The 27,915-nt window shown below is 45.3% G+C and overlaps 1 protein-coding gene across 1 annotated transcript; it reads right to left on the bottom strand.

Annotated features, from left to right (window-relative positions):
- Positions 1-1,601: 1,601 nt before the first annotated feature.
- LOC116369774 (voltage-dependent T-type calcium channel subunit alpha-1I-like) lies at positions 1,602-27,298 on the bottom strand (the record flags this gene model as incomplete). Its single annotated transcript, XM_031819581.1, has 11 exons — positions 1,602-2,379; positions 3,502-3,623; positions 4,255-4,333; positions 13,311-13,381; positions 14,473-14,606; positions 18,439-18,548; positions 19,085-19,236; positions 19,889-20,081; positions 20,508-20,597; positions 22,608-22,733; positions 27,172-27,298. Coding segments are annotated over 11 exons (1,723 nt in total), but the record flags the coding sequence as incomplete, so codon positions are not given.
- Between the last annotated feature and the right edge of the window lie 617 nt (positions 27,299-27,915).

Genomic DNA, 27,915 nt, shown 5'->3' with positions numbered 1-27,915 from the left:
ATAGGATCACGGCTTTCAGGCTCCAAGCAGCCCAGAGATTGTTATACAGAGACTGTTCTAGCTGGGTCGAAACAGCCTACATATTGATGAGGAGAGCGGGCTGTTTGGGCTTCGACAAGCATCTTTTCCTCTTAAAGCTGGAGGGGGGTGATTTGACTGGCCTGACTCCATTTTATGAGTCTGTTATGCAGGCTTGGAGAGTCTTTGTCAGTTCCCGTCAGGCCGGCATGCCACCAGGGATGTGGCTTTTTGAAGAGCCTCTTTTTCACAACACTGCCATCCAGTCCCGTGTTCTGGGTTCAGCTAGCCTACGTTCATGTCTGTTAGGCGTGGGGTGTACCAAGCTGGGTCATCTGATGCGGAGCAGGAGCAGATTGGAGGAGCTGGGAGAAAGAGCGGGGATCCGATCATCTCGCCTACTGAGGAAGGTCGTCGATGAGGTCTGCGACTCCTTGCCAGTGCTTCATCTGCAGTATGTGACTGACACTTCCAATTCTGATCGATGGAAGGAGGGTCTGGATTATGTGTTCCCTGCACTGATTGTTAGTGCTGCGATGGGGGCATTTGAAGAGGACGTGGGGACACTGCTTTCCTTCGATACCCCGGAGCTGGGGGAGTTCAAGGAGGTGGGAAAGAAGGCCATGTACAGAATATGTGTAAAGGTGTCCCATGCCTCTTCCCTGGAAGGGGTAAAATCGACGAGGTGGGCGGATGTGCTTGGTCCAGGTGCCTCTCCAAAAGGCTGTTGGCGATCATTATATAAACTGCCTATTGATAAGAGGACAGCTGACCTCCAATGGAGGATAATACATGGAGCTATAGCCACCAATATGCATCTGGTACACCTGGATCCTACTGTTGGGGAGGGGTGTCCATTCTGTGCTGAGTCTGAATCTCTGGCACATCTGTTTTTATTGTGTCCCAGGTTGGTTGGGATGATTGAACTGATCACTGATTGGTTCTCAACGTTGGGAGAGGTTTTCTCTTCCCAACTGTATATATTTGGGCCAAAGTACAGGTTCAGTCAAAAGGGTGTAGTTGTGTTGCTTAATTTTGTGTTAGGGGCAGTAAAATTAGCGATATGGAAGACCCGAAAGAACAGCATTCGGGGACAGGGGTCTGTGGATGTGGTGGGAATGCTGGAGGGAATGTTGGCAGCGAGACTAAGGGTTGAGTTTGCCTATTACAAACTTGTCAACAATATCGATCTGTTTTTGAGTATATGGGGTATTCAGAGGCTGTTGTGTGTAGTTACTGTGGAGGAGGAATTGGAGTTGTGTTTTTAATTGATGTGTAACTGTGGTTTTGTATGAGTATTTATTGTGTGGTGGGCCCCCAGACCCAATAAAGAGTATTTAAAACTCAAACTCTCTCTCTCTCTCTCTCTCTCTCTCTCTCATCTCCTCTCTCTCTCTCATCTCCTCTCTCTCATCTGTCTCTCATCTGTCTCTCATCTGTCTCTCTCATCTCTCTCTCATCTCTCTGTCTCTCTCTCATCTCTCTCTCATCTCTCTGTCTCTCTCTCTCATCTCTCTCTCATCTCTCTCTCTCTCTCGCTGTCTCATCTCTCTCTCATCTCTCTCTCTCTCTCGCTGTCTCTTCATATCGTCCCTGGCTCCTTTGTATTACATTATGAAAGGTTGAGTGAACCAGCAGACAAACTGAGTTAAACAGGACTGATGGGCGGTCAGTCTAAAACACTGAGGATGTCAGAACGGGAAGGAGACTAAATGTCTCTGATTATCTTTCTGTCTCCTCTGTCTTTTCTTGTTCTTGTCCTCTCTCTCCCTGTCATAATGACCTCAACCTTACGTCTATGTACTACACACGGGTGTGTCAGACTGTTTATATGTGTAATTCCTATAATATCAAATAGAAAGACAAATAGACAGAAACAGACAGACCCATATGGACAGAAATGTATTCATCCATCCATCTCACCTGTGCAGGAGAGTAGGGATCACGATTGTTCGGATCTTGCAGTGTTCCTGGATGCGTCGTTGCCACGTGATGATGCATATTCCCCCCGGAGGAACTGCCTGGGACTCCCATCCCCCTATCCACTCCTCCTCCAACTCCCCCTCCACCTCCCCCTGCTCCTCCACCTTTTTTCCCTCCTGCACAGACTCCCTCCGGCCCCATGCAGCATAGGGCCCCCGTGGCCAGCTCCAGCTCAATCTCAGCGTCCATCTCTGCCTCCTCCTTGGCCTCCTTATTGGAGTCGTCCAGGTGCTTCATCAACACCGCCACCACCACGTTAATCAGGACGAACTGGGCCGTCAACACAAAGGACACAAAGTACATGGGAGAGATGAACTGCAGGCTGGGGTTGCAGGAGTAGTCAGGGCCGTAGTCCGGAGGGCACTCCCTCAACGTGTCCTAGGGAGGGGGAGGGAAGGTGGGAGAGAGGAGAAATAGAGCTGTCTGTTAGGTCAAGCCATGAAGTCCTGCTAAGACATTATTACATTTACATCATTTAGCAGAAGCTCTTATCCAGAGCGACTTACATTAGTGAGTGCATAGATTTGAATACTTTTTTTGTACTGGTCGTCCGTGGGGAATCGAACCCACAACCATCTGAGCTACACAGGACTATACAGAAACAACACGTTCTAATGAACAACTTCATGAACAAGAGTTAAGCTTTCCAACTTGAAACAAAGATATCTATGTAAGACTTTTGAGAGCAAATTGACCTGTCATACATTAACTGTAAGACATCCAGACATGAGCTGATTCTAGTCTCTTCTCTCTCATTTGTTTTGACCTTTTCACTGTGTAGTCTCAAGTGTTTCCTTCTTCCCCTCTCCCCTCGTTTTCCTCCCTCTATCCCTCCCTCCCCTCTCTCTAGTCAGCACAGTGGTGATTCACTCTCGTTCTCTCTTCCCCCTCCCTCGTTCCAGACAGTTTGCATCCAACACATCTCCAGGTAAAAGGCAGTGAAAGCTCACAAGGTCTCATCAGTAGTAATCTAAGAGAGGTGATTACAGTTCACCACTTCAGCTGAGAGGTAGCGGCTGTGATCCTCACCCGCACCTCTACAAACCACTGAGGTGTTTTTACGGTGCGCCCCTGTCACACTCCATAATGCGTTGAGCGTGGGGGGGTGGGGGGCGACGACTGTGAAATGGGAGTGGGACACATTCCCCTATTTAAAAAGGCCATCTTTACAGAGGATATACAGAGCTGTGACAGGTCTGGTTATGGCAGCGCTCAAGGAGAGGAGGATTGGAATGGTCTTCTTAAGCAGCAGGACATAGGCTAGGGTCTGCCCTTAGGGCCACAGGGCTTGTAATTACTCTGAAACTTCTCTGCAGCTAAGAAGCCAGGCACCAAATACCAACCACAGACATCAAAATGAGAACTGAATAATACAACCCAAATAGCAACACATTGAAACATGGTAATCCAAGTCATTTTGGGTTAAAGTATCAGATGATCAACTATCTCATTTATTGTAATAAACACTCCATAGAACACCATGTAGAAGTCCATCCATACCTTCATGATCCCATTCCAGTTGTCCCCTGTGGAGACCTGGAACAGAGTGAGGAAGGCCATGCCAAAGTTCTCAAAGGTAGCATGGCGGCTCATCCCCTCACATGGGTAGTCCTCGTTACACACTGGGAGAGGAGAGTAGGGAGGGAGGGAGGTATGGGGGAGGGAGACATGGGGGAGGGAGAGAGGGATGGGGAGGTAAGAGAGAGTGAGAGATAAGGGGAGAGAGAAACAAATAGAGAAAGATAGATACAGAGAGGGGGAACAGGGGGATAGACGAAGGGACAGAGGGAGAGATAAAGATGCATGAAGAGAAAATAACAGTTTATATAAAGAACATTTATCTGTTCAGTCCTCTTAGAAACCAACAACCAACAACAGCAGATGTGGTTGTTTGCTCCGGGTCTTAAAGCTGTCTTGGCTGATTGTTTACACATCTCTCTCCTTACTACAGTTGCATTTGGCTCTAATCCTTTGCTCAAAACTGATGGGATGAGAGATGACCTCCAGCAGACCTGACTAGAGTCCCATAGAGAGTGTGACAGTTTGAAGACAGGCCTAGCTGACGTGTTATTGTTCTCCTGCCTAGTCTTCTTAATACTTCTGGGTTCTGGCTGCGTCCAGATACTTAACTACAAGTCCCTTTTTAATTCTGTCTTGGCTCTGTAATCTAACAGGATTGGATATGTACAACTCTGAATGTGGCGTGCCATTGGGTGTGCAGGGTTTTGTTCCAGCCCATCACTACCAACTCACCCAGTTCTCCAAACAGCTCAACCCCCAGTGCTGCATAGATGAAGAACAGGAGCATGAAGAGCAGGCCCAGGTTCCCCACCTGAAACACACATAGGAACAGTATTAGGAACTGTTTCTGCTCTACATGGTCTTTGCATTGAACCGTTATTTTGACAGGGAGTCATGCTGAGTCCAAGGTCTCTTTTACAGAGTGATTTTAGGTTCCCAAGTGGCACAGTGGGCTAAGGCACTACATCTCAGTGCTAGAGGCGTCACTACAGACACTCTGGTTCAAATCCAGGCTGTATCACAACCGGCTGTGATTGGGAGTCTCATAGGGCGGCGCACAATTGGCCCAGCGTCATCCGGGTTTGGCTGGTGTAGGCTGTCACTGACTTGCCTAGTTAAATAAAGGTGAAAATGTTGTTGTTTTTAAAATAAGGATGAACACCGTAGAGACAAAAATATACACATCAAATACAGTACGAAAAGCAAAACAAATATAAATAACACATTTTTCTGTAAAAAGATCCTCAATCAGCCGTCTGAATTGTCCTGGAGGCACCAAATCATACATTCTAAACATTGCATCCCACTGAAAGAACAGCGGGTGTTTTGGCCTTGCCTTTTACCAAGCAACAAAACCTATTGGTCCCAGCATCCATGTTGTGGCACAGCCTCTACCTTATCAGAATCCTCAGTAGAGGCATAATTTGCTAGTTGTTCTGCCTTTCGCTTGGGCAGGCCTGCTACCAAAAATAGAGAAGTGAAAGCTGGACATGTGGTGCACGACCAAAGCCCAAGTCCTACATCGTATCAGAATCCTCAAGAGGAGCCTGAGGAGAGAATTGGAAAAGTTGTCAGTTTGAGTAACCTTACTCTGTTATTGTGACTGTGTAGTTGGAAGCCACCCAGGACACACAGCAGTAGATCCCTCTCTGTCTGCTGAATGGTACTGCATAAAGAGGTTATGTAGTAAATATGCTCAGAAAACACAATCCCATTAGTGAGATGTAACCTTACAGAGCCAATGTCACATCAGCCAGCACACAGCTCTGTCTCGTCTGGTACCCTGGGGGAAGAGGCTCTACTGGCCTGCTCTAGTCTGTTCTGACTTGCTCTGGTCTGTTCTGGCCTGATCTAGCCTGTTCTGGCCTGCTCTAGCCTGTTCTGGCCTGCTCTAGCCTGTTCTGGCCTGATCTAGCCTGTTCTGGCCTGCTCTAGTCTGTTCTGATCTGGCATGTTCTGGCCTGATCTAGTCTGTTCTGGCCTGCTCTAGTCTGTTCTGGCCTGCCCTAGTCTGTTCTGGCCTGATCTAGCCTGTTCTGGCCTGCTCTAGTCTGTTCTGATCTAGCATGTTCTGGCCTGCTCTAGTCTGTTCTGGCCTGCTCTAGTCTGTTCTGGCCTGCTCTAGTCTGTTCTGGCCTGCTCTAGTCTGTTCTGGCCTGATCTAGTCTGTTCTGGCCTGCTCTAGTCTGTTCTGGCCTGCTCTAGTCTGTTCTGGCCTGCTCTAGTCTGTTCTGGCCTGCTCTAGTCTGTTCTGGCCTGCTCTAGTCTGTTCTGGCCTGCCCTAGTCTGTTCTGGCCTGCCCTAGTCTGTTCTGGCCTGATCTAGTCTGTTCTGGCCTGCCCTAGTCTGTTCTGGCCTGCTCTAGTCTGTTCTGGCCTGATCTAGTCTGTTCTGGCCTGATCTAGTCTGTTCTGGCCTGCCCTAGTCTGTTCTGGCCTGCCCTAGTCTGTTCTGGCCTGATCTAGTCTGCTCTGGCCTGATCTAGCAAATTATATATCTTTATACATCTGAACAAATGCTTGCGTCAGGCTTGAGTGAACAAGTCTCTGTTTTGCGAAGAAGCTGCCTCTAAAGCCGCAGAGTTATTTCTTCAATAGTTCCTGTCTTTCTTCTCTTCCACACTACACATCACTTCCGGTTGAACGAGGGAGAGTTCAGTTTTGTTGTTTTGAAAAGTTTGTTGTTTTGAAAGTGTATTGGAAAGTTCTTAGTAGAAATCTAACTTTCAGAACCCGCAACACAGTTGGCATCAGTTGCTGGGACTGCTAGTCTCTGTCCAGTGATCATGCCGACCAAGGATGGGTCTGAGTAGCAATTTGCGTAGCAGCTGGCTTAGCTGGGTTTTCTTGAGGGCTTGAAAGCAGCCCGCGATGTGGTTAGCCATTGTGGCTGGGACTGCAGATGGTTCCGGGTTCATGGCTGTCTAGATCCCTGCTGTTTGTTGTTGTCACCTCCCTGTGACCTGCCCTGTCTGGACCTACGTTGCTAGCTACCATGACAACGACCAAAGGCGGGGGGAGTACCGTTGAGGACAGTGTCTTTCTATCACACGTGAAGGATCTTTTAAACTAACAAAAATAGTATAAGCAGTTGTTACAACAACAAGAAAATAGCTTCAAGTGTTTTGTCCAAATACTGGTGGATTCAACAAGTAAAATAATGAACGACCTGACCAGAGAGGTCCAGGACCTGAATAACAATTTGCAGTTTTCCCAGGGTCAGCTCGATGAGTTGAAACAGGAGAACAGCAAGATGACAGCCATCTGTAAGTCGTTGAGAGAGGACATCAGTTCTTTATGTGAATCCATGATAACAACGACAGATAAATTAGACTTTCTGGAGGGACAATCAAGGCAGAACAACATGGTTGCGGTTGGAATTGCAGAATCTCCACATGAGACCTGGACAGAGTCTGAGGACAAAGTGAGGGAAATGATCTCTGAGAAATTGGAGACGGACCACAGGAAGATTGAGGTGGAGCGCGCCCACAGGACTGGAAAACCCACCACCGTCCCAGGTGACAGGCCCGATAGTGGTCAAGTTCCTGAAGTTCAAGGACAAGGTAGCTGTTCTGGAAAGAGCCAAGAACTTGAGAGGAACATATATCTTCCTCAACGAGGTCTATCCTGAAGCTGTGCACCAGAAGAGGAAAGAACTTATCCCAGCCATGAAAGCTGTCAGAGAGCGTGGGGACATCGCTGACATCTGCTATGACAGGCTCATTGTTCACCTTCCCAGAAGCCTGGAAGAGATGAGAGAGCCAAGCCTATGGGTTCGTAGCTTCAACTGCGGTGCACACACACACACACACACACACACACACACACACACACACACACACACACACACACACACACACACACACACACACACACACACAAATTGATTATGGACTACTGAATGTATATATTTTTCTCTAGCTTTGCTTGCTCTTTTCAGTATTATGTCTATCTCTGATAAGCTACCCAGGAAAGGGCTGAAAATAGCCCATATTAATATATGTCGCCTGAAGGTTCATGAAATCAATAACTTGCTAACATCAGATAACATTCATATATTAGCCATTTCTGAGACTCACTTAGATAACTCATTTGATGATACAGCAGTAGCAATACAAGGATATAACATTTATAGAAGAGACATAAATGCTTATGGGGGAGGTGTTGCTGTATATATTCAGAGCCATATCTCTGTAATGCTTAGAGAAAACCTTATGCCAATTGTTATTGAAGTGTTGTGGTTGCAGGTTCACTTGGCACATCTAAAGCCTTTTCTTTTGGGGTGTTGTTATAGGCCACCAAGTGCTGACAGTCAGTATCTAAATAATATGTGTGAAATGCATGATAGTGTATGTGATGTAAACAGAGAGGTCTGCTTTCTTGGAGACCTGAATATTGACTGGTTTTCATCAAGCTGTCCGTTCAAGAGGAAGCTTATTACTGTAACCAGTGCCTGTAATCTGGTTCAGGTTATTAATCAACCTACCAGGATGTTTACAAACACTACAGGAATAGGATCATCCAGGATCATATCAATCACATTTTTACTAACACTGTAGAACTTTGTACTAAAGTTGTATCCGTACCCATTGGATGCAGTGATCACAATATAGTGGCTATATGCAAGAAAGCCAACATTCCAAAAACTGGGCCTAAAATAGTGTATAAGAGATCATACAAAATATTTTGCTGTGCCTCTTATGTGGATGATGTTAAAAATATTTGTTGGTCTGATGCAATTAATAAGGAGCATCCAGACGCTGCACTTGATGGATTTATGAAATTGTTTCTTCCAATTATTGATAAACATGCACCTATTAAGAAACTGACTGTTAGAACTGTTACGGCTCGATGGATTGATGAGGAAACTGTATGGTTGAAAGAGATGGGGCAAAAAGAGTGGCTAATAAGTCTGGCTGCACATCTGACTGGCTGACTTACTGCACATTTACTTTAAATGGAATTATGGGCAGAAAGAGCAATTCGAATCAGATGGCTTATTCATCACAAAACCATTTGATGTTGCCAATTATTTTAATGATTACGTCATTGGCAAAGTGGGCAAACTTAGGAAGGAAATGCCAACAACAAACAGTGAGCCATTGTATTCATGCATTTAAAAAATAATAATAATAAGGAAAGAAGAGCGTTTCAAGTTTGAATTTTGTAAAGTTAGTTTGGGAGAGTTGGGGAAATTATTGTTATCGATCAATAATGACAAACCTCCTGGCATTGACAACTTAGATAGAAAGCTACTGAGGATGGTAGCTGACTCTATACCCACTCCTATCTGTCATATCTTTAATCTGAGCCCCAGAGGAAATTCTTAGTCCTCAGGCCTGGAGGGAAGAACAAAGTCATTCTGCTACCCAAGAGTGGTAAAGCAGCCTTTACTGGTTCTAACAGTAGACCAGTAGCAAACTGTTGGAAAAAATGGTGTTTGACCAAATACAATACTATTTATCTGTAAACAAATGATCAACAGACTTTCAGCATGCTTTTAGAGAAGGGCACTCAACATGTACTGCACTGACACAAATGACTGATGATTGGTTGAAATAAATTGATAATAAGAAGATTGTGGGAGCTGCACTGTTAGATTTCAGTGCAGCCTTTGATATTATTGACCATATCCTTTTGTTGAAAAAACATATGTGTTTTGGCTTTTCAACCTCGTGGATTCAGAGCTATCTATCTAATAGAAGTTAAAGGGTTTTCTTTAATGGAAGCTTCTCTAATGTCAAACATATAAAGTGTGGTGTACCGCAGGGCAGCTTTCTAGGCCCTCTACTCTTTTCTATTTTTACCAATGACCTGCCACTGGCATTAAACAAAGCATGTGTGTCCATGTATGCTGATGATTCAACCATATACGCATCAGCAACCACAGCTAATGAAGTCACCGAAACCCTTAACAAAGAGTTACAGTCTGTTTTGGAATGGGTGGCCAGTAATAAACTGGTCCTGAACATCTCTAAAACTAAGAGCATTATATTTGGTACAAATCATTCCCTAAATTCTAGACCTCAGCTGAACCTGAAAACGAATGGTGTGGCTGTTGAACAAGTTGAGGAGACTAAATTACTTGGCGATACCTTAAATTGTAAACTGTCATTGTCAAAACCTATAGATTGAATGCTTGTAACGATGGAGAGAGGTCTGACCGTAATAATGAGATGCTCTGATTTTTTGACACCACACTCCAAAAAGCAAGCTCTGTAGGCTCTAGTTTTGTCTCATCTTGATTGTCCAGTCGTGTGGTCGGGTGCTGCAGGAAAGACCTAGTTAGGCTGCAGCTGGCCCAGAACAGAGCAGCATGTCTTGCTCTTCATTGTAATCAGAGGGCTGATAATAAATACTACATATATGCCAGTCTCTCTTGCCTAAGAGCTGAGGAGAGACTGATTGCATAACTTTTTATTTTTATAAGAAACATTAACGTGTTGAAAATCCCAAATTGTTTGCATAGTCAATTTCACAAAGCTATGACACACACATGTACCCCACCAGACATGCCCCTGGGGTCTTTTCACAGTCCCCAAACTCAGACCAAATTCAAGAAAGCGTACAGTATTATATAGAGCCATTATTGCACATAACTCTGTTCCATCACATATTGCTCAAAAAAGCTGCCCTGGTTTCAAAAAACGCCTCTCCCCTATTTGACCTAGATAGTTTGTGTGTCTGTATTGATATCTAGGCTATGTGTGCCTTTACATTTTTTTATGTAGTTCTGTCCTTGAGTTGTTTTAGTCCATTAATGTTCTGTATTATGTAATGTTCCATGTTTTGTGTGGACCCCAGGAAGAGTAGCTGCTGCTTTTGCAACAGCTAATGGGGATCCTAATGAAATACCAAAAATACCAAAAAGCCTGATCTAGTCTGCTCTATCCAGATCTAGCATGATCTAGTCTGCTCTATCCAGATCTAGTCTGCTCTATCCTGATCTAGCATGATCTAGTCTGCTCTATCCAGATCTAACCTGCTCTATCCAGATCTAGCATGATCTAGCCTCTACCAGGCTAACAAATCGCAAGACAAACATTCACAGATGTGAAGCTGTTTTTCATAGAAGAACACGACCCAGGTTTATTAAGATAGGAGTGTTTAGTCAGGGTTAGAGACCAAGGTTGTGTTCAGCAGGTACTGAATGTCCGGGAAAGTTTTTGAAACCAACAAAGGAAAAGTGTGTGTTCTTCGTGGACAAGCTCAGGTGGTAATACCTCCATTTCAAAAGGTTTTCTCCCGTTTGGGTCTACTGAACATGCCGCAGGTCAGCAATGTCTAAGTTAAGTAGAAATTATGTAGTGACGTAACAGTTCTATAAAAATCTCTAAAGCACTTTAGATCCAGACTTTGTTTGTCATACTGTCAGTCTCAGTCTCTCGTCAGACTGTCTCAGTATGATACCGAGTTCCCTTTGGGCCAGAACTAATGCAAGTTCTCTCCAGCTACCTGTGTCACAGTTGATTAGTGATGTATCTACCAGGGAGACTGTAGATCTTACACTACTGGGGATGATTTAAGCACCTCTGAAAATAGCAATATTCCATTGAGATCAGTTTAATGATCTATGATTCTTAATGACATGTTTCTATGAGGGGTGATCCAAGCAACCAAGAGACAAACAAAGGGTGAATTTATGTCGGGTGAAACCTGGGTCAGTGATAAGTGAGTCTTGAATTTACTTTGATCTGTGCACATAGCTAAGAGCTTGCTATGCTAGCCAGGATCCATTCACTTTTACTGTGTTTTGGTCCCCAATGCTAATGTTAGCTAGCGAATAGTGGCTGTGGCCATAGATGCAAATCCAGAGAGGGGATAGCTAATCTCTCCCGGCCAAGGGACTAGTTTTAAGGAAGTCTGTATTTTCTGGAGAGAAAAAACATCACAGGGATAAAAAAAAAAATGAGTAGCTAAGAGAATGGTACAAGATGTCGCTGTGAGCACTCGTAATTAGCTTTTAGAAAGCAGAAATGGTGATTTTCACGCAGCGTTGCCTACTAACATAGGCTATATCCGAAGTTTATCACCCAGCCCCTGGAGGAGAGAAAACAACTGGCTTTAGTGGTTATGTGATGTGACTGAACGACACCACTACCATCTAGTGAACAGCAGATGGTAGCCATTTTAGCTCAGTTGGGGAGAAATGGGATAATGTTAGATAATTGCTGATTATTTTAGGCAGATTCTGTGATAAGAGATGGCGTCGGTCGTAATGTGTTTGAGTGTTACCTTCAGCTAGCTAGCTAACATCTGTCAGGGGCTTCTCCATGTAACACCATTACTCTCAGTCTTGACAGTGTGTAACACTACCCTGGCAGGTGATTTTTCCCCTCCTTCTCAAGATGTAACTATAGCAGACTGATTGTCTTCTCTCATCACACACACACACACACACCACACACACACACACACACACCACACACACACACACACACACACACACACACACACACACACACACACACACACACACACACACACACACACACACACACACACACACACACACACACACACACACGCACACACACACACACACACACCTCTTTAATCACCTTGGTGTTAATTACCTGCCTGATGCCCTTGGGGAGACGACCCAGGGTCCTGTGTTAATGAGACAGGGATCGATAGCAGTGGAGGAGAGGAGATCCGTTCTTCCTTACCTCCGTCTTCCCTACACTCCTTCCTTCTCATTGCCTGTTCTCCCTGCCTGCTCTCTTTCACTCACTCTCTACCTCTCTCTCTCTCTTTCTCTATCTCTCTCTTTTTCTGTGGGAATGATGTGGTCGGGACCAAACCTTATTTAGGAAAAGGAGTCATGTCTTTCCAGCCCAACCAGATCTAATAACCCACACCTCATTTCTTAATGTAGTAGGTATTAATATCAGTTTTCCCCAGCCAGAAACAACCCCTAGCCACTTGTAGAGATCAGAAAGAATATGAGAGGTGTATGCAATATGGTCAAACTCCGTCCAAGCATATTAGAGTGAAAGGTTGAGCTACTTCCATATTGCATGATGTCAAATCCTTTCACATCTACATGAGGTGCCTAGGCAGTAGTGGTTATGGGCCTAGGGGCTGTATCTAGACCAGGGCGGTATTCATAATGTCTATAGGAGAATAGGAGTACTGATCTAGGATCAGTTTATCCTTTTAGATCCTAATGAATAAAACAGGGGGACATGATCCTAGATCAGCACTCTTTATGAATAGTCTTTTTCCCAAAGCACTCTCCATGGTCCTGAAAGCACACACTGTCCACATTATGTACAGCGATATAGCTACTGTTTGAAGATCATCATCTCATTTGATTGCAGCTGCCATCATCTACATAATAACCCTTGGTAGAACAGCTTGTTGAAAAACAGATAAAAATGCTTGTTAATTTAAAAAAATGTAAGCAGTGCCTCTAATCCTAGCCATAATCATTCAATCAGTCCCTCTGTTTGTCTGCACTCATCATACATAGGAGCTATGTGTGTGTGTGTGTGTGTGTATGAATTTGTGTGTGTGTGGCAGGGAGGCCTGTCTGAGTCACCAATTAGCACTGCCCAGAAAGCTAGAGAGAGACTATACATTCCTGGTCATTGATCGGCCTGTCCTAGTTGCAGTTTGGGACTTTTCTACCGCAGCTCTCTCCCCCAGGCCTCAAACTTAGGATGGATTCCCAGGGCAGTGTGAGGGGGAAGGGGGGCTGTTTTGGCCCGTGTTGAGCATTGTCATAGTATTGGCTCACCCAATGTTTGTTTATCTGGGTGTGTGTGTGTGTGCGTGCATTTGTACCTGTGGTAGGGCTTGGACCACCGTATCCAGCAGAGCTCTCATTCCTTTAGCCATCTTCAGCAACTTCAGAACTGGGATGGAGAGAATAGATGGAGTGAGAGAGAGAGAGAGAGAGAGAGAGAGAGGCAGAAAGACAGAAACAGAGAAAAAGGTTATGATGAGGGCTGGGGAGAGGTGAAGTGGAGGGGGAGATTATAAATGCTGGGCATTTAGGGAATTCCCTCCGGTTCAATTCTGGACTAAACGGGAAACATCCAGCCTCCGAAAGGTCACAGCTAAATTTATACCCAGCACACACGCTCTAACAGACACTGTCATACACACACACACTCACAGACACTGTCATACACACACACACTCTCACAGACGTGGCCATACACACACACTCACAGACACTGTCATACACACATACACTCTCGCTCGCTCATGGCCCTCCCACTGGCCCAACCATTAGTCATGAGCTGTAGCTTTGGTAGGATTAATGAAGAAGCAGTGATCTGCTGTATACTGGGTCTGTACACTGACTCTGAACACTGGGTCTGTACACTGGATCTGTATACTGGGTCTGTACACTGGGTCTGAACACTGGGTCTGTACACTGGGTCTGTACACTGACTCTGAACACTGGGTCTGTACACTGGATCTGTATACTGGGTCTGTACACTGGGTCTGAACACTGGGTCTGTACACTGGGTCTGTACACTGGGTCTATACACTGGGTCTGTACACTGGGCCTGTACACTGGGTCTATACACTGGGTCTATACACTGGGTCTGAACACTGGGTCTGTACACTGGGTCTGAACACTGGGTCTGTACACTGGGTCTGAACACTGGGTCTGTACACTGGGTCTGTACACTGGGTCTGTACACTGGGTCTGAACACCGGGTCTGTACACTGGGTCTGTACACTGGGTCTGTACACTGGGTCTGAACACCGGGTCTGAACACCGGGTCTGAACACTGGGTCTGTACACTGGGTCATGCTATCCATAGATTCCAGAGGGGCGTGAGTAGAAAAGGTGTTGAACTGTGTGTTTGTGTGTGTGTGTGTGTGTGCCAGGGTGCGACTAAACACTCAAATGCACTTCTTCTTCTCTCTCTCTCCCTCCTCCTTCCCTCCCTCCCTCCCTTCCTTCCTCCCACCCTCCCTCCCTCATTACCTCGTGCGATCCTCAACACCCTCATGATGCGTATGATGGTAGGGTTGATGGGGAGAGAAGCGCTGTAGTCGATCTCCTCCAGAGTGATGCCCATCACTGACAGCAACACGATGGCCAGATCCAACTGATTCCACCTACACACAGAGTCAGAGAGCAAAGGGTCATCACACTGGAGGCCATGTTCCATCAGGGTCATTCATGTACTGTACAGGTACATGTGTGTGTGTGGTGTGTGTGTGTATGTGTGTGTGTGTAATGTATGTGTGTGTGCGTGTGTGTGTGTACTGTGTACTATATGTGGTGTGTGTGTGTGTGTGTGTGTGGTGTGGTGTGTGTGTGTGTGTGTGTGTGTGTGCCCAGTAACCCAGACTGTTTCCACCTGCCTACATCTCCACTTTAAGACACGCTGAGAAAACTCAGACTGAGCATGCAGCTAGACTGTCCTGCCAGATGCCACTGATGTCATAGAAAAGAGACGAGGTGCTGCCCAATCACACTAACATACATCTCTCTCTCTCTCTCTCTCTCTACCCCCTGTACTCTCTCTTCCTTTTTCTCTCTCTCTCTCCATCCTTTACCTCTTTCTCTTCTTTCTCATTTATTTGATCTCCTCTCTCTCTTCCAACCCCTCCTCCCCCTCTTTTCTCTTCTACCCCCCCTCCCCTCCCACCCCCTCTCTCTCTTTCTCTGCTTCCATCATAGAAAATGGGTCAGTACCATTAAAGCACCAGGTAAATGTTTGTGTTTTGTTCGCATCAACATCTTCAACGTGTATGTGTTGTCAACAGCAGCAGCAGTTCAGCACCAACCATTCAGTACTGAGTCAATGAAATGAATTGATATCCAACATCAGCCACAATCTATCTGCTTCATCAGTAACCCATTATGTTGAATGGGAAAACAATTAGAGAAAGAGAATGAGTAGGAATGGCTCTAGTGATGCTCCATGTATCTGTGAGTGGGTTGATCTGGGTCCTGTTAACAGTAATGTGGGTGTAATTGAATTAATAACAGTAATAACAGAATGGGAGAAATCACTGCTCCACCATATTGCTCACAGTGAGGGTGAGATATTGGACTGTATGGAGGCAGAGAGATTCTTCTGTGATTTCTGTTTCCTGATTGAGTCCATGGGTCAGGAATGGGTCAGAGATGGCCATGAATGGGTCAGGAATGGGTCAGAGATGGTCATGAATGGGTCATGAATGGGTCAGAGATGGTCATGAATGGGTCTGGAATGGGTCAGAGATGGTCATGAATGGGTCAGGAATGGGTCAGTGATGGTCATGAATGGGTCTGGAATGGGTCAGAGATGGTCATGAATGGGTCTGGAATGGGTCAGAGATGGTCATGAATGGGTCAGGAATGGGTCAGGAATGGTCATGAATGGGTCATGAATGGGTCAGAGATGGTCATGAATGGGTCTGGAGTGGGTCAGAGATGGTCATGAATGGGTCAGGAATGGGTCAGAGATGGTCATGAATGGGTCAGGAATTGGTCAGTGATGGTCATGAATGGGTCAGGAATGGGTCAGAGATGGTCATGAATGGGTCTGGAATGGGTCAGAGATGGTCATGAATGGGTCTGGAATGAGTCAGAGATGGTCATGAATGGGTCTGGAATGGGTCAAAGATGGTCATGAATGGGTCTGGAATGGGTCAGGAATGGGTCAGAGATGGTCATGAATGGGTCTGGAATGGGTCAGAGATGGGTCAGAGATGGGTCAGAGATTGGTCTGGAATGGGTCAGAGATGATTCAGAGATGGGTCAGGAGTGAGTCAGGGATGGGTCAGAGATGGGTCAGAGATGGGTCAGAGATTGGTCTGGAATGGGTCAGAGATGATTCAGAGATGGGTCAGGAATGAGTCAGAGATGGGTCAGGAATGGGTCAGAGATTGGTCTGGAATGGGTCAGAGATGATTCAGAGATGGGTCAGGAATGGGTCAGAGATTGGTCTGGAATGGGTCAGAGATGATTCAGAGATGGGTCAGGAATGAGTCAGAGATGGGTCAGGAATGGGTCAGAGATGGGTCAGGAATGGGTCAGAGATTGGTCTGGAATGGGTCAGAGATGAGTCAGAGATGGGTCAGGAATGGGTCAGAGATTGGTCTGGAATGGGTCAGAGATGGGTCAGGAATGAGTCAGAGATGGGTCAGAGATGGGTCAGGAATGGGTCAGAGATGATTCAGAGATTGGTCAGGAATGGGTCAGAGATGGGTCAGGAATGAGTCAGGAATGGGTCAGAGATGGGTCAGAGATGGGTCAGGAATGGGTCAGAGATGGGTCAGAGATTGGTCTGGAATGGGTCAGTGATGGGTCAGGAATGTGTCAGAGATGGGTCAGAGATGGGTCAGGAATGGGTCAGAGATGGGTTAGGAATGGGTCAGAGATGATTCAGAGATGGGTCAGGAATGGGTCAGAGATGGGTCAGAGATGAGGATAGAGGAGTGTACTAACTATAGTTATTCTGCATCTGATGAAATGGACAATGATACATCTACACACAATGCAAGTATAGCAGATTAGCATCATGAATATTGTTCTGGAGGCAGCTCTGCAGAGTGGTCACTAGCTGGCACAACCTTTAAACCCAACCTTAACCCTAACCTTTAAACCTAACCTTAAACCTAACCTTAAACCTAACCTTTAACCCTAACCTAACCCTAACCTTTAAACCTTACACCTAACCTTTAAACCTAACCTTAACCCTAACCTTTAAACCTAACCTTAACCCTAACCTTTAAACCTAACGTTTAACCTAGCATTTAAACCTAACCTTAACTCTATCCTTTAAACCTAACCTTAAACCTAACCTTAACCCTAACCTGTCAACCTAACCTTAACCCTAACCTGTCAACCTAACCTTAACCTTAACCCTAACCTGTCAACCTAACCTTAACCTTAACCCTAACCTGTCAATCTAACTTTAACCCTAACCTGTCAACCTAACTTTAACCGTAACCCTAACCTGTCAACCTAACTTTAACCCTAACCTGTCAACCTAAATGTAACCCTAACTTTAACTACCTACAGTACAGCAAACACTATGAATCATACAGTGAGATGACACACACAGTGTCCCCAGTGCAGCGTATTTAATTCAGTCACCTTTACTAGTACCATTTAGTATAGAGAGAGCATACTGGTTATATTACGGCTATGGCATTACTACTATGAATCACACAGAGTGAGAAAACACACACAGTGTCCCCAGTGTAGCAGTGTGGATAGTGTTTATTCAGTAGCTCAGCAGTATCTGTATTTGACTATACAGAGAGTTTCCCAGCTATAGTTCAGCTATAGTAAAGCTATGACAATACCAGGAAGTACAATTGAAGTATCCCAGCTATAGTTCAGCTATAGTAAAGCTATGACACTACCAGGAAGTACCATTAATGTATCCCAGCTATAGTTCAGCTATAGTTCAGCTATGACACTACCAGGAAGTACCATTGAAGTATCCCAGCTATAGTTCAGCTATAGTAAAGCTATGACACTACCAGGAAGTACCATTGAAGTATCCCAGCTATAGTTCAGCTATAGTAAAGCTATGACACTACCAGGAAGTACAATTGAAGTATCCCAGCTATAGTAAAGCTATGACACTACCAGGAAGTACCATTGAAGTATCCCAGCTATAGTAAAGCTATGACACCACCAGGAAGTACAATTGAAGTATCCCAGCTATAGTTCAGCTATAGTTCAGCTATGACACTACCAGGAAGTACCATTGAAGTCAGAATAACTATTTTCTAATGGAGTTGTGGTTAAGAAGGGCAGCTATGAATCATACACACTGAGATGACACACACACACACACACACACACACACACACACACACACACACACACACACACACACACACACACACACACACACACACACACACACACACACACAGTGTGTCCCCAGTGCAACAGTGAATACAGTGTTTATTCAGTAAGTCAGTGTGGCCCTGTAACTACCTGTCTTTAAAGAAGCGTCGGAAGCCAAAGGCGGTGAGCTTCAGGAGGGTCTCCAGTACAAAGGTGGATGTGAAGAAATAGTTACAGTACTTCAACACTAGATCCAGAGACTGAGAGACAGAGAGAGAAGGAGGTGGGAGGGAGGGGGAGAGAGAGAGAGAGGAGGAGGGAGGGAGGGGGAGAGAGAGAGAGAGAGGAGGAGGGAGGGTGGGGGAGAGAGAGAAGGAGGTGAGAGGGAGGAGGAGAGAGAGAGAGAGAGGAGGAGGGAGGGAGGGGGAGAGAGAGAAAGAGGTGGGGGGAGAGAGGAGGTGGGAGGGGGGGAGAGAGAAAGAGGTGGGGGGTAGAGAGAGGAGGTAGGAGGGGGAGAGAGAGAAAGAGGTGGGGGGGAGAAGGAGGTAGGAGGGAGGGGGAGAGAGAGAAGGAGGTGGGAGGGAGAAGAAGAGAGAAGGAGATGGTGGGAGGGAGAGAGAAGGAGGTGAGAGGAGGGGGAGAAAGAGGAGGTGGGAGAGAGGGAGGAAGGGGAGAGAGAGAGAGAGAGAGAGAAGGAGTCACATATGGTACTGTGTACATGAAAACACACAACACTCTGTCTTTCTGTACCCCCCCACCCCCACCCACACACGTACACCGCTCCCTCCAGTCTTACTCGTGGCTGGCTGTAGTGTTCCAGTGACATGGTGATGACGTTGATACAGATGATGAAGGTGATGAAGAGGTCCAGGTAGTAGGTGGTACACAGAGTGTGGATCCACAGGCGGAGGGGGCTGTAGCTGGCATAGTAGGGGATCTTCTGGGCGTCTGGCAAGGGGAGACAAACACAGGTAATAGTGCTTTATACATAGTATTACTGTACACTATTCAAAAGCATTCCTGTGATGTCCTCCTGTCAAGAGTAATACTCATAAACAATTCACACAATTATTGATGATCTATCTCTGTCTGTTCTTCTCTCCCCCATCCCTCTCGCTCTCTCTCTCTCTCTCCCCCTCTCACCCTCCCTTTCTCTCTCACACCCTTTCTCCCTCTCTCCCTTTCACCCTCCCTCCCTTTCTCCATTTCACCCTCTCTCTCTCTCTCTCTCTCTCTCTCTCTCTCTCTCTCTCTCTCTCTCTATCACCCTCTCTCTCTCCCTCTCACCCTCCCTCCCTTTCTCCCTTTCACTCTCTCTCTCCCTCTCACCCTCTCACCCTCTCTCTCCCTCTCATCCTCCCTCCCTTTCTCCCTTTCACCCTCTCTTTCTCCCTCTCATCCTCCCTTTCTCCCTCTATCCCTCTCTCCCTTTCTCCCTCTCATCCTCCCTCTATCCCTCTCTCCCTTTCTCCCTCTCATCCTCCCTCTATCCCTCTCTCCCTTTCTCTCTCTCATCCTTCCTCTATCCCTCTCTCCCTCTCACCCTCCCTCTCTCTCTCCAGGCACCTTGCACTATCTCTTCTTCCTGTCTCTCCCTTACCCCTCCTCTTCTTTTCCATGCGTCTCCGTCGTTTATCCTCTCTCCTTTTAGCCTCTTCCACTTCCTGGTTCTGACGGCACTTGTGGAAGTTCTCCACTACCACGCCCACAAACATGTTCAGAACGAAGAAACTGACGATGAGGAGGAAGGAGATGAAGTAGAGGAGCATCCATGGACTGTTGTTGATCACTGGCTAAAGGGAGAGAGGGAGGGAGGGAAGGGAAGGGAGAGGGGGGATGGAGAGGGAGGGAGGCAGGGAGGGGAGAGGGGGAGGGGAGAGGGGGAGGAGAGAGAGAGAGGGAGGGAGGGGAGAGGGGGATGGAGAGGGAGAGGGAGGGAGGCAGGGAGGGGAGAGGGGGAGGAGAGAGGGAGGGAGGGAGGGAGGGGGGATGGAGGCAGGGAGGGGAGAGGGGAGGAGAGAGGGAGGGAGGGGAGGGAGGGAAGAGGGAGGGGAGAACGAGGGAGAGAGAGAGGAGTGGTGCATGTGAGTGTTTAGTCGAAGGAGGAGTGGGAGAGAAGGAGTTGAGTATGCTCTGATAGATCAGTCAGCCAACACAACTGAAATAATAATACATCTATAGAAATATTATGACTTAATGACCACTATTAGACTAGTTACCTGTTGGTCCACCCCTACAGCATCCAGGCCATGGTACATGATGTTGACCCAACCGTCCTTTGAAGCCAGCACAAACAGGGACATCAGAGCCTGTGGTACAGAACGCACACACATATACACACAGAACACACACAGAACACACACACACACACACACACACACACACACACACACACACACACACACACACACACACACACACACACACACACACACACACATGCAGAAATGCAGACATACACAGACAGACAGAACACACATGAAATACATGAAATATAAACATACATACAGTGCCTTGCGAAAGTATTCGGCCCCCTTGAACTTTGCGACCTTTTGCCACATTTCAGGCTTCAAACATAAAGATATAAAACTGTATTTTGTTGTGAAGAATCAACAACAAGTGGGACACAATCATGAAGTGGAACGACATTTATTGGATATTTCAAACTTTTTTAACAAATCAAAAACTGAAAAATTGGGTGTGCAAAATTATTCAGCCCCCTTAAGTTAATACTTTGTAGCACCACCTTTTGCTGCGATTACAGCTGTAAGTCGCTTGGGGTATGTCTCTATCAGTTTTGCACATCGAGAGACTGACATTTTTTCCCATTCCTCCTTGCAAAACAGCTCGAGCTCAGTGAGGTTGGATGGAGAGCATTTGTGAACAGCAGTTTTCAGTTCTTTCCACAGATTCTCGATTGGATTCAGGTCTGGACTTTGACTTGGCCATTCTAACACCTGGATATGTTTATTTTTGAACCATTCCATTGTAGATTTTGCTTTATGTTTTGGATCATTGTCTTGTTGGAAGACAAATCTCCGTCCCAGTCTCAGGTCTTTTGCAGACTCCATCAGGTTTTCTTCCAGAATGGTCCTGTATTTGGCTCCATCCATCTTCCCATCAATTTTAACCATCTTCCCTGTCCCTGCTGAAGAAAAGCAGGCCCAAACCATGATGCTGCCACCACCATGTTTGACAGTGGGGATGGTGTGTTCAGGGTGATGAGCTGTGTTGCTTTTACGCCAAACATAACGTTTTGCATTGCTGCCAAAAAGTTCAATTTTGGTTTCATCTGACCAGAGCACCTTCTTCCACATGTTTGGTGTGTCTCCCAGGTGGCTTGTGGCAAACTTTAAACAACACTTTTTATGGATATCTTTAAGAAATGGCTTTCTTCTTGCCACTCTTCCATAAAGGCCAGATTTGTGCAATATACGACTGATTGTTGTCCTATGGACAGAGTCTCCCACCTCAGCTGTAGATCTCTGCAGTTCATTCAGAGTGATCATGGGCCTCTTGGCTGCATCTCTGATCAGTCTTCTCCTTGTATGAGCTGAAAGTTTAGAGGGACGGCCAGGTCTTGGTAGATTTGCAGTGGTCTGATACTCCTTCCATTTCAATATTATCGCTTGCACAGTGCTCCTTGGGATGTTTAAAGCTTGGGAAATCTTTTTGTATCCAAATCCGGCTTTAAACTTCTTCACAACAGTATCTCGGACCTGCCTGGTGTGTTCCTTGTTCTTCATGATGCTCTCTGCGCTTTTAACGGACCTCTGAGACTATCACAGTGCAGGTGCATTTATACGGAGACTTGATTACACACAGGTGGATTGTATTTATCATCATTAGTCATTTAGGTCAACATTGGATCATTCAGAGATCCCCAATGAACTTCTGGAGAGAGTTTGCTGCACTGAAAGTAAAGGGGCTGAATAATTTTGCACGCCCAATTTTTCAGTTTTTGATTTGTTAAAAAAGTTTGAAATATCCAATAAATGTCGTTCCACTTCATGATTGTGTCCCACTTGTTGTTGATTCTTCACAAAAAAATACAGTTTTATATCTTTATGTTTGAAGCCTGAAATGTGGCAAAAGGTCGCAAAGTTCAAGGGGGCCGAATACTTTCGCAAGGCACTGTATTAAGACAAAAACACACAGACAAAACATCAGTCCATCGGTCCATTCACCATGTCCATCAGTTCAGTATTTCATACTGGTCCATTCACCATGTCCATCAGTTCAGTATTTCATACTGGTCCATTCACCATGTCCATCAGTTTGACACCTCATCTGAAATTGATACTGGGAGAAATCCTTACCTGTCCCAGGTTGTCAAAGTTGTACTTGTGATGAACCCATTTGTAGTTGGCCTGCAGACAGTCAGACTTGTTGGTGATGTTCTTGACGTCGGGGCCAAAGCAGTAGAAGAACTTCCCTTTGAACAGCTGTCAGGGAACAATGGGAACAATGGACAGAGCCACTTCAGATGACTTGTTGTTACCATAGAAGTGGTTTCTTTCATATGTCATTATCAAAGGATAGACACACTTGATGGAATAATATGGAGGTCATTACATAGATGGTCAAGAATGATTTAGGGAATTGAGAGAGAGGTGGAAGACAGGTGGCAAAGACTGATAAAGACAGAGAAGGGACAGAGACTGAGGGACAGACAACTGTGGGAGGAAGGTGAGGAAACAGAGACACAGAAAGAAAGGTTATATATTGGAGAAGAAAGACAGGGTATATGTTGGAGGAGAAAGAGGGTATATGTTGGAGGAAAAAGAGGGTATATGTTGGAGGAGAAAGAGGGTATATGTTGGAGGAGAAATACAGGGTATATGTTGGAGGAGAAAGAGGGAATATGTTGGAGGAGAAAGAGGGTATATGTTGATGGAGAAAGAGGGTATATGTTGATGGAGAAAGAGGGTATATGTTGATGGAGAAAGAGGGTATATGTTGGAGGAGAAAGACAGGGTATATGTTGGAGGAGAAAGAGGTATATGCTGGAGGAGAAAAAGGGAATATGTTGGAGGAGAAGAGGGTATATGTTGGAGGAGAAAGACAGGGTATATGTTGGAGGAGAAAGACATGCTACATGTTGGAGGAGAAAGACATGGTATATGTTGAAGGAGAAGGACATGGTATATGTTGGAGGAGAAAGAGGGTATATGTTGATGGGAGAAAGAGGGTATATGTTGGAGGAGAAAGACAGGGTATATGTTGGAGGAGAAAGACATGGTATATGTTGGATGTGAAAGACAGGGTATATGTTGAAGGAGAAAGAGGGTATATGTTGGAGGAGAAAGTCAGGGTATATGTTGAAGGAGAAAGACAGGGTATATGTTGGAGGAGAAAGAGGGTATATGCTGAAGGAGAAAGACAGGATATATGTTGGAGGAGAAAGAGGGTATATGCTGAAGGAGAAAGACAGGAATATATGTTGGAGGAGAAAGAGGGTATATGTTGATGGAGAAAGAGGGTATATGTTGGAGGAGAAAGACAGGGTATATGTTGGAGGAGAAAGAGGTATATGTTGATGGAGAAAGAGGGTATATGTTGGAGGAGAAAGACAGGGTATATGTTGGAGGAGAAAGACATGGTATATGTGGATGTGAAAGACAGGGTATATGTTGAAGGAGAAAGAGGGTATATGTTGGAGGAGAAAGTCAGGGTATATGTTGAAGGAGAAAGACAGGGTATATGTTGGAGGAGAAAGAGGGTATATGCTGAAGGAGAAAGACAGGATATATGTTGGAGGAGAAAGAGGGTATATGCTGAAGGAGAAAGACAGGATATATGTTGGAGGAGAAAGAGGGTATATGCTGGAGGAGAAAGACAGGGTATATGTTGGAGGAGAAAGACATGGTATATGTTGGATGTGAAAGACAGGGTATATGTTGAAGGAGAAAGAGGGTATATGTTGGAGGAGAAAGTCAGGGTATATGTTGAAGGAGAAAGACAGGGTATATGTTGGAGGAGAAAGAGGGTATATGCTGAAGGAGAAAGACAGGATAATGTTGGAGGAGAAGAGGGTATATGCTGGAGGAGAAAAAGGAATATGTTGGAGGAGAAAGAGGGTATATGTTGGAGGAGAAAGAGGGTATATGTTGGAGGAGAAAGACAGGGTATATGTTGGAGGAGAAAGACATGCTACATGTTGGAGGAGAAAGACATGTATATGTTGAGGAGAAGGACATGGTATATGTTGGAGGAGAAGAGGGTATATGTTGATAGAGAAAGAGGGTATATGTTGGAGGAGAAAGACAGGGTATATGTTGGAGGAGAAAGAGGGTATATGTTGATGGAGAAAGAGGGTATATGTTGGAGGAGAAAGACAGGGTATATGTTGGAGGAGAAAGACATGGTATATGTTGGAGGAGAAAGAGGTATATGCTGAAGGAGAAAGACAGGATATATGTTGGAGGAGAAAGAGGGTATATGCTGGAGGAGAAAAAGGGAATATGTTGGAGGAGAAAGAGGGTATATGTTGGAGGAGAAAGACAGGGTATATGTTGGAGGAGAAAGACATGCTACATGTTGGAGGAGAAAGACAGGTTGTATGTTGGAGGAGAAAGAGGGTATATGTTGGATGAGAAAGAGGGTATATGTTGGATGAGAAAGAGGGTATATGTTGGAGGAGAAAGACATGGTATATGTTGGAGGAGAAAGACAGGTGTTGTTGGAGGAGAAAAGGGTATATGTTGGAGGAGAAGAGGGTATATGTTGGAGGAGAAAGACAGGGTATATGTTGGAGCAGAAAAGGGTATATGTTGGAGGAGAAAGACAGGGTGTATGTTGGAGGAGAAAGAGGGTATATGTTGGCAGGAGAAAGAGGGTATATGTTGGAGGAGAAGACAGGGTATATGTTGGAGGAGAAAGACGGTATATGTTGGAGGAGAAAGAGGGGGTATATGTTGGAGGAGAAAGACAGGGTATATGTTGGAGGAGAAAGACATGGTATATGCTGAAGGAGAAAGACAGGATATATGTTGGAGGAGAAAGAGGGTATATGCTGGAGGAGAAAAAGGGAATATGTTGGAGGAGAAAGAGGGTATATGTTGGAGGAGAAAGAGGGTATATGTTGGAGGAGAAAGACATGCTACATGTTGGAGGAGAAAGACATGGTATATGTTGAAGGAGAAGGACATGGTATATGTTGGAGGAGAAAGAGGGTATATGTTGATGGAGAAAGAGGGTATATGTTGGAGGAGAAAGACAGGGTATATGTTGGAGGAGAAAGAGGGTATATGTTGATGGAGAAAGAGGGTATATGTTGGAGGAGAAAGACAGGGTATATGTTGGAGGAGAAAGACATGGTATATGTTGGAGGAGAAAGAGGGTATATGCTGAAGGAGAAAGACAGGATATATGTTGGAGGAGAAAGAGGGTATATGCTGGAGGAGAAAAAGGGAATATGTTGGAGGAGAAAGAGGGTATATGTTGGAGGAGAAAGACAGGGTATATGTTGGAGGAGAAAGACATGCTACATGTTGGAGGAGAAAGACAGGTTTTATGTTGGAGGAGAAAGAGGGTATATGTTGGATGAGAAAGAGGGTATATGTTGGATGAGAAAGAGAGGTATATGTTGGAGGAGAAAGACATGGTATATGTTGGAGGAGAAAGACAGGGTGTATGTTGGAGGAGAAAAGGGTATATGTTGGAGGAGAAAGAGGGTATATGTTGGAGGAGAAAGACAGGGTATATGTTGGAGCAGAAAAAGGGTATATGTTGGAGGAGAAAGACAGGGTGTATGTTGGAGGAGAAAGAGGGTATATGTTGCAGGAGAAAGAGGGTATATGTTGGAGGAGAAAGACAGGGTATATGTTGGAGGAGAAAGACGGTATATGTTGGAGGAGAAAGACGGGGTATATGTTGGAGGAGAAAAAGGTTATATGGTGAAGGAGAAAGAGGGTATATGTTCGAGGAGAAAGAGGGTATATGTTGGAGGAGAAAGACAGGGTATATGTTGGAGGAGAAAAGGGTATATGTTGGAAGAGAAAGACAGGGTATATGTTGGAGGAGAAAGACAGGGTATATGTTGGAGGAGAAAAGGGGTATATGTTCGAGGAGAAAAAGGGTATATGTTGGAGGAGAAAAGGGTTATATGTTGAAGGAGAAAGACAGGGTATATGTTGGAGGAGAAAGACAGGGTATATGTTGGAGGAGAAAGACAGGGTATATGTTGAAGGAGAAAGACAGGGTATATGTTGAAGGAGAAAGACAGGGTATATGTTGGAGGAGAAAGACAGGGTATATGTTGGAGGAGAAAGACAGGGTATATGTTATAGGAGAAAGACAGGGTATATGTTGGAGGAGAAAGACAGGGTATATGTTATAGGAGAAAGACAGGGTATATGTTGGAGGAGAAGACAGGGTATATGTTGAAGGAGAAAGACAGGGTGTATGTTGGAGGAGAAAGACAGGGAATGTGTTATAGGAGAAAGACAGGGTATATGTTGGAGGAGAAAGACAGGGTATATGTTATAGGAGAAAGACAGGGTATATGTTGGAGGAGAAAGACAGGGTATATGTTATAGGAGAAAGACAGGGTATATGTTGAAGGAGAAAGACAGGGTATATCTTATAGGAGAAAGACAGGGTATATGTTGAAGGAGAAAGACAGGGTATATGTTATAGGAGAAAGACAGGGTATATGTTGGAGGAGAAAGACAGGTATATGTTATAGGAGAAAGACAGGGTATATGTTTATAGAAGAAAGACAGGGTATATGTTGTTGGAGAAAGACAGGGTATATGTTGTTGGAGAAAGACAGGGAATGTGAAATATTGATAAAATGAAGGAACAAGGAAAACAGAGATAGAAAAAAAGACAGAGCAAGAAAGATGGAGAGACAAGTACTCCAAAGATAACAGCCCCTACCTGCACCCCCAGGATACCAAATATGATGAAGAAAGCACAGCAGATAAGGACAATGTTTCCTATAGGTTTCAGAGACGTTATTAGAGTCTCCACTACCAGCTTCAGACCCGGGGCTCGACTGATCACCCTGTAAAAAGACAACAGAGAGAGAGCAGGAGAGGGATCGAGCGAGAGAGATGAGGGAGAGAGAGAAGGAGGGATGGAGAGAGAGAGATGGAGGATTAGACAGAGGGAGAGCACGAGAGAGAGAGAAAGAGAGGTAGAAAGGGATGGAGAGTTAGTAAGAGGAGTGCTTCCCAAAATACAGTATTTGCAGCTGACTCAGAGAGGGTAAATCTAAATGTCAAACGTGACATTTTTCTGGTCATTCAGGTATAAGGGAAAGTGAACTCCAGAAAGTTAGCTTGAACGCATGAGGACAAGCTAATGGGGATCCTACAAGACTAAACTGACCCCAAATCACCAAAGAAACATACTGCACAACTAATCTGTTTTCAACCACTATGGAGCAAGGACATTATGTGTCCTCCCCATAGTGTGACCTCCTAGCCTACCTGAGGGGTGCAGTGTGTCTATAGTGTGTCCTCCCTACCTGAGGGGGTGCAGTGTGGTCTTATAGTGTGTCCTCACCTACCTGAGGGGGTGCAGTGGTGTGTCCTATAGGTGTGTCCTCCCTACCTGAGGGGTGCAGTGTGTCTATAGTGTGTCCTCCCTACCTGAAGGGGGTGCAGTGTGTCTATAGTG

This window comes from Oncorhynchus kisutch, unplaced genomic scaffold (assembly GCF_002021735.2).
Source record: "Oncorhynchus kisutch isolate 150728-3 unplaced genomic scaffold, Okis_V2 scaffold2284, whole genome shotgun sequence".
Taxonomy (NCBI): Eukaryota; Metazoa; Chordata; class Actinopteri; order Salmoniformes; family Salmonidae; genus Oncorhynchus; species Oncorhynchus kisutch.
The sequence above is the reverse complement of the archived record's forward strand: the minus strand, read 5'-3'. Positions and strand labels throughout refer to the sequence as shown.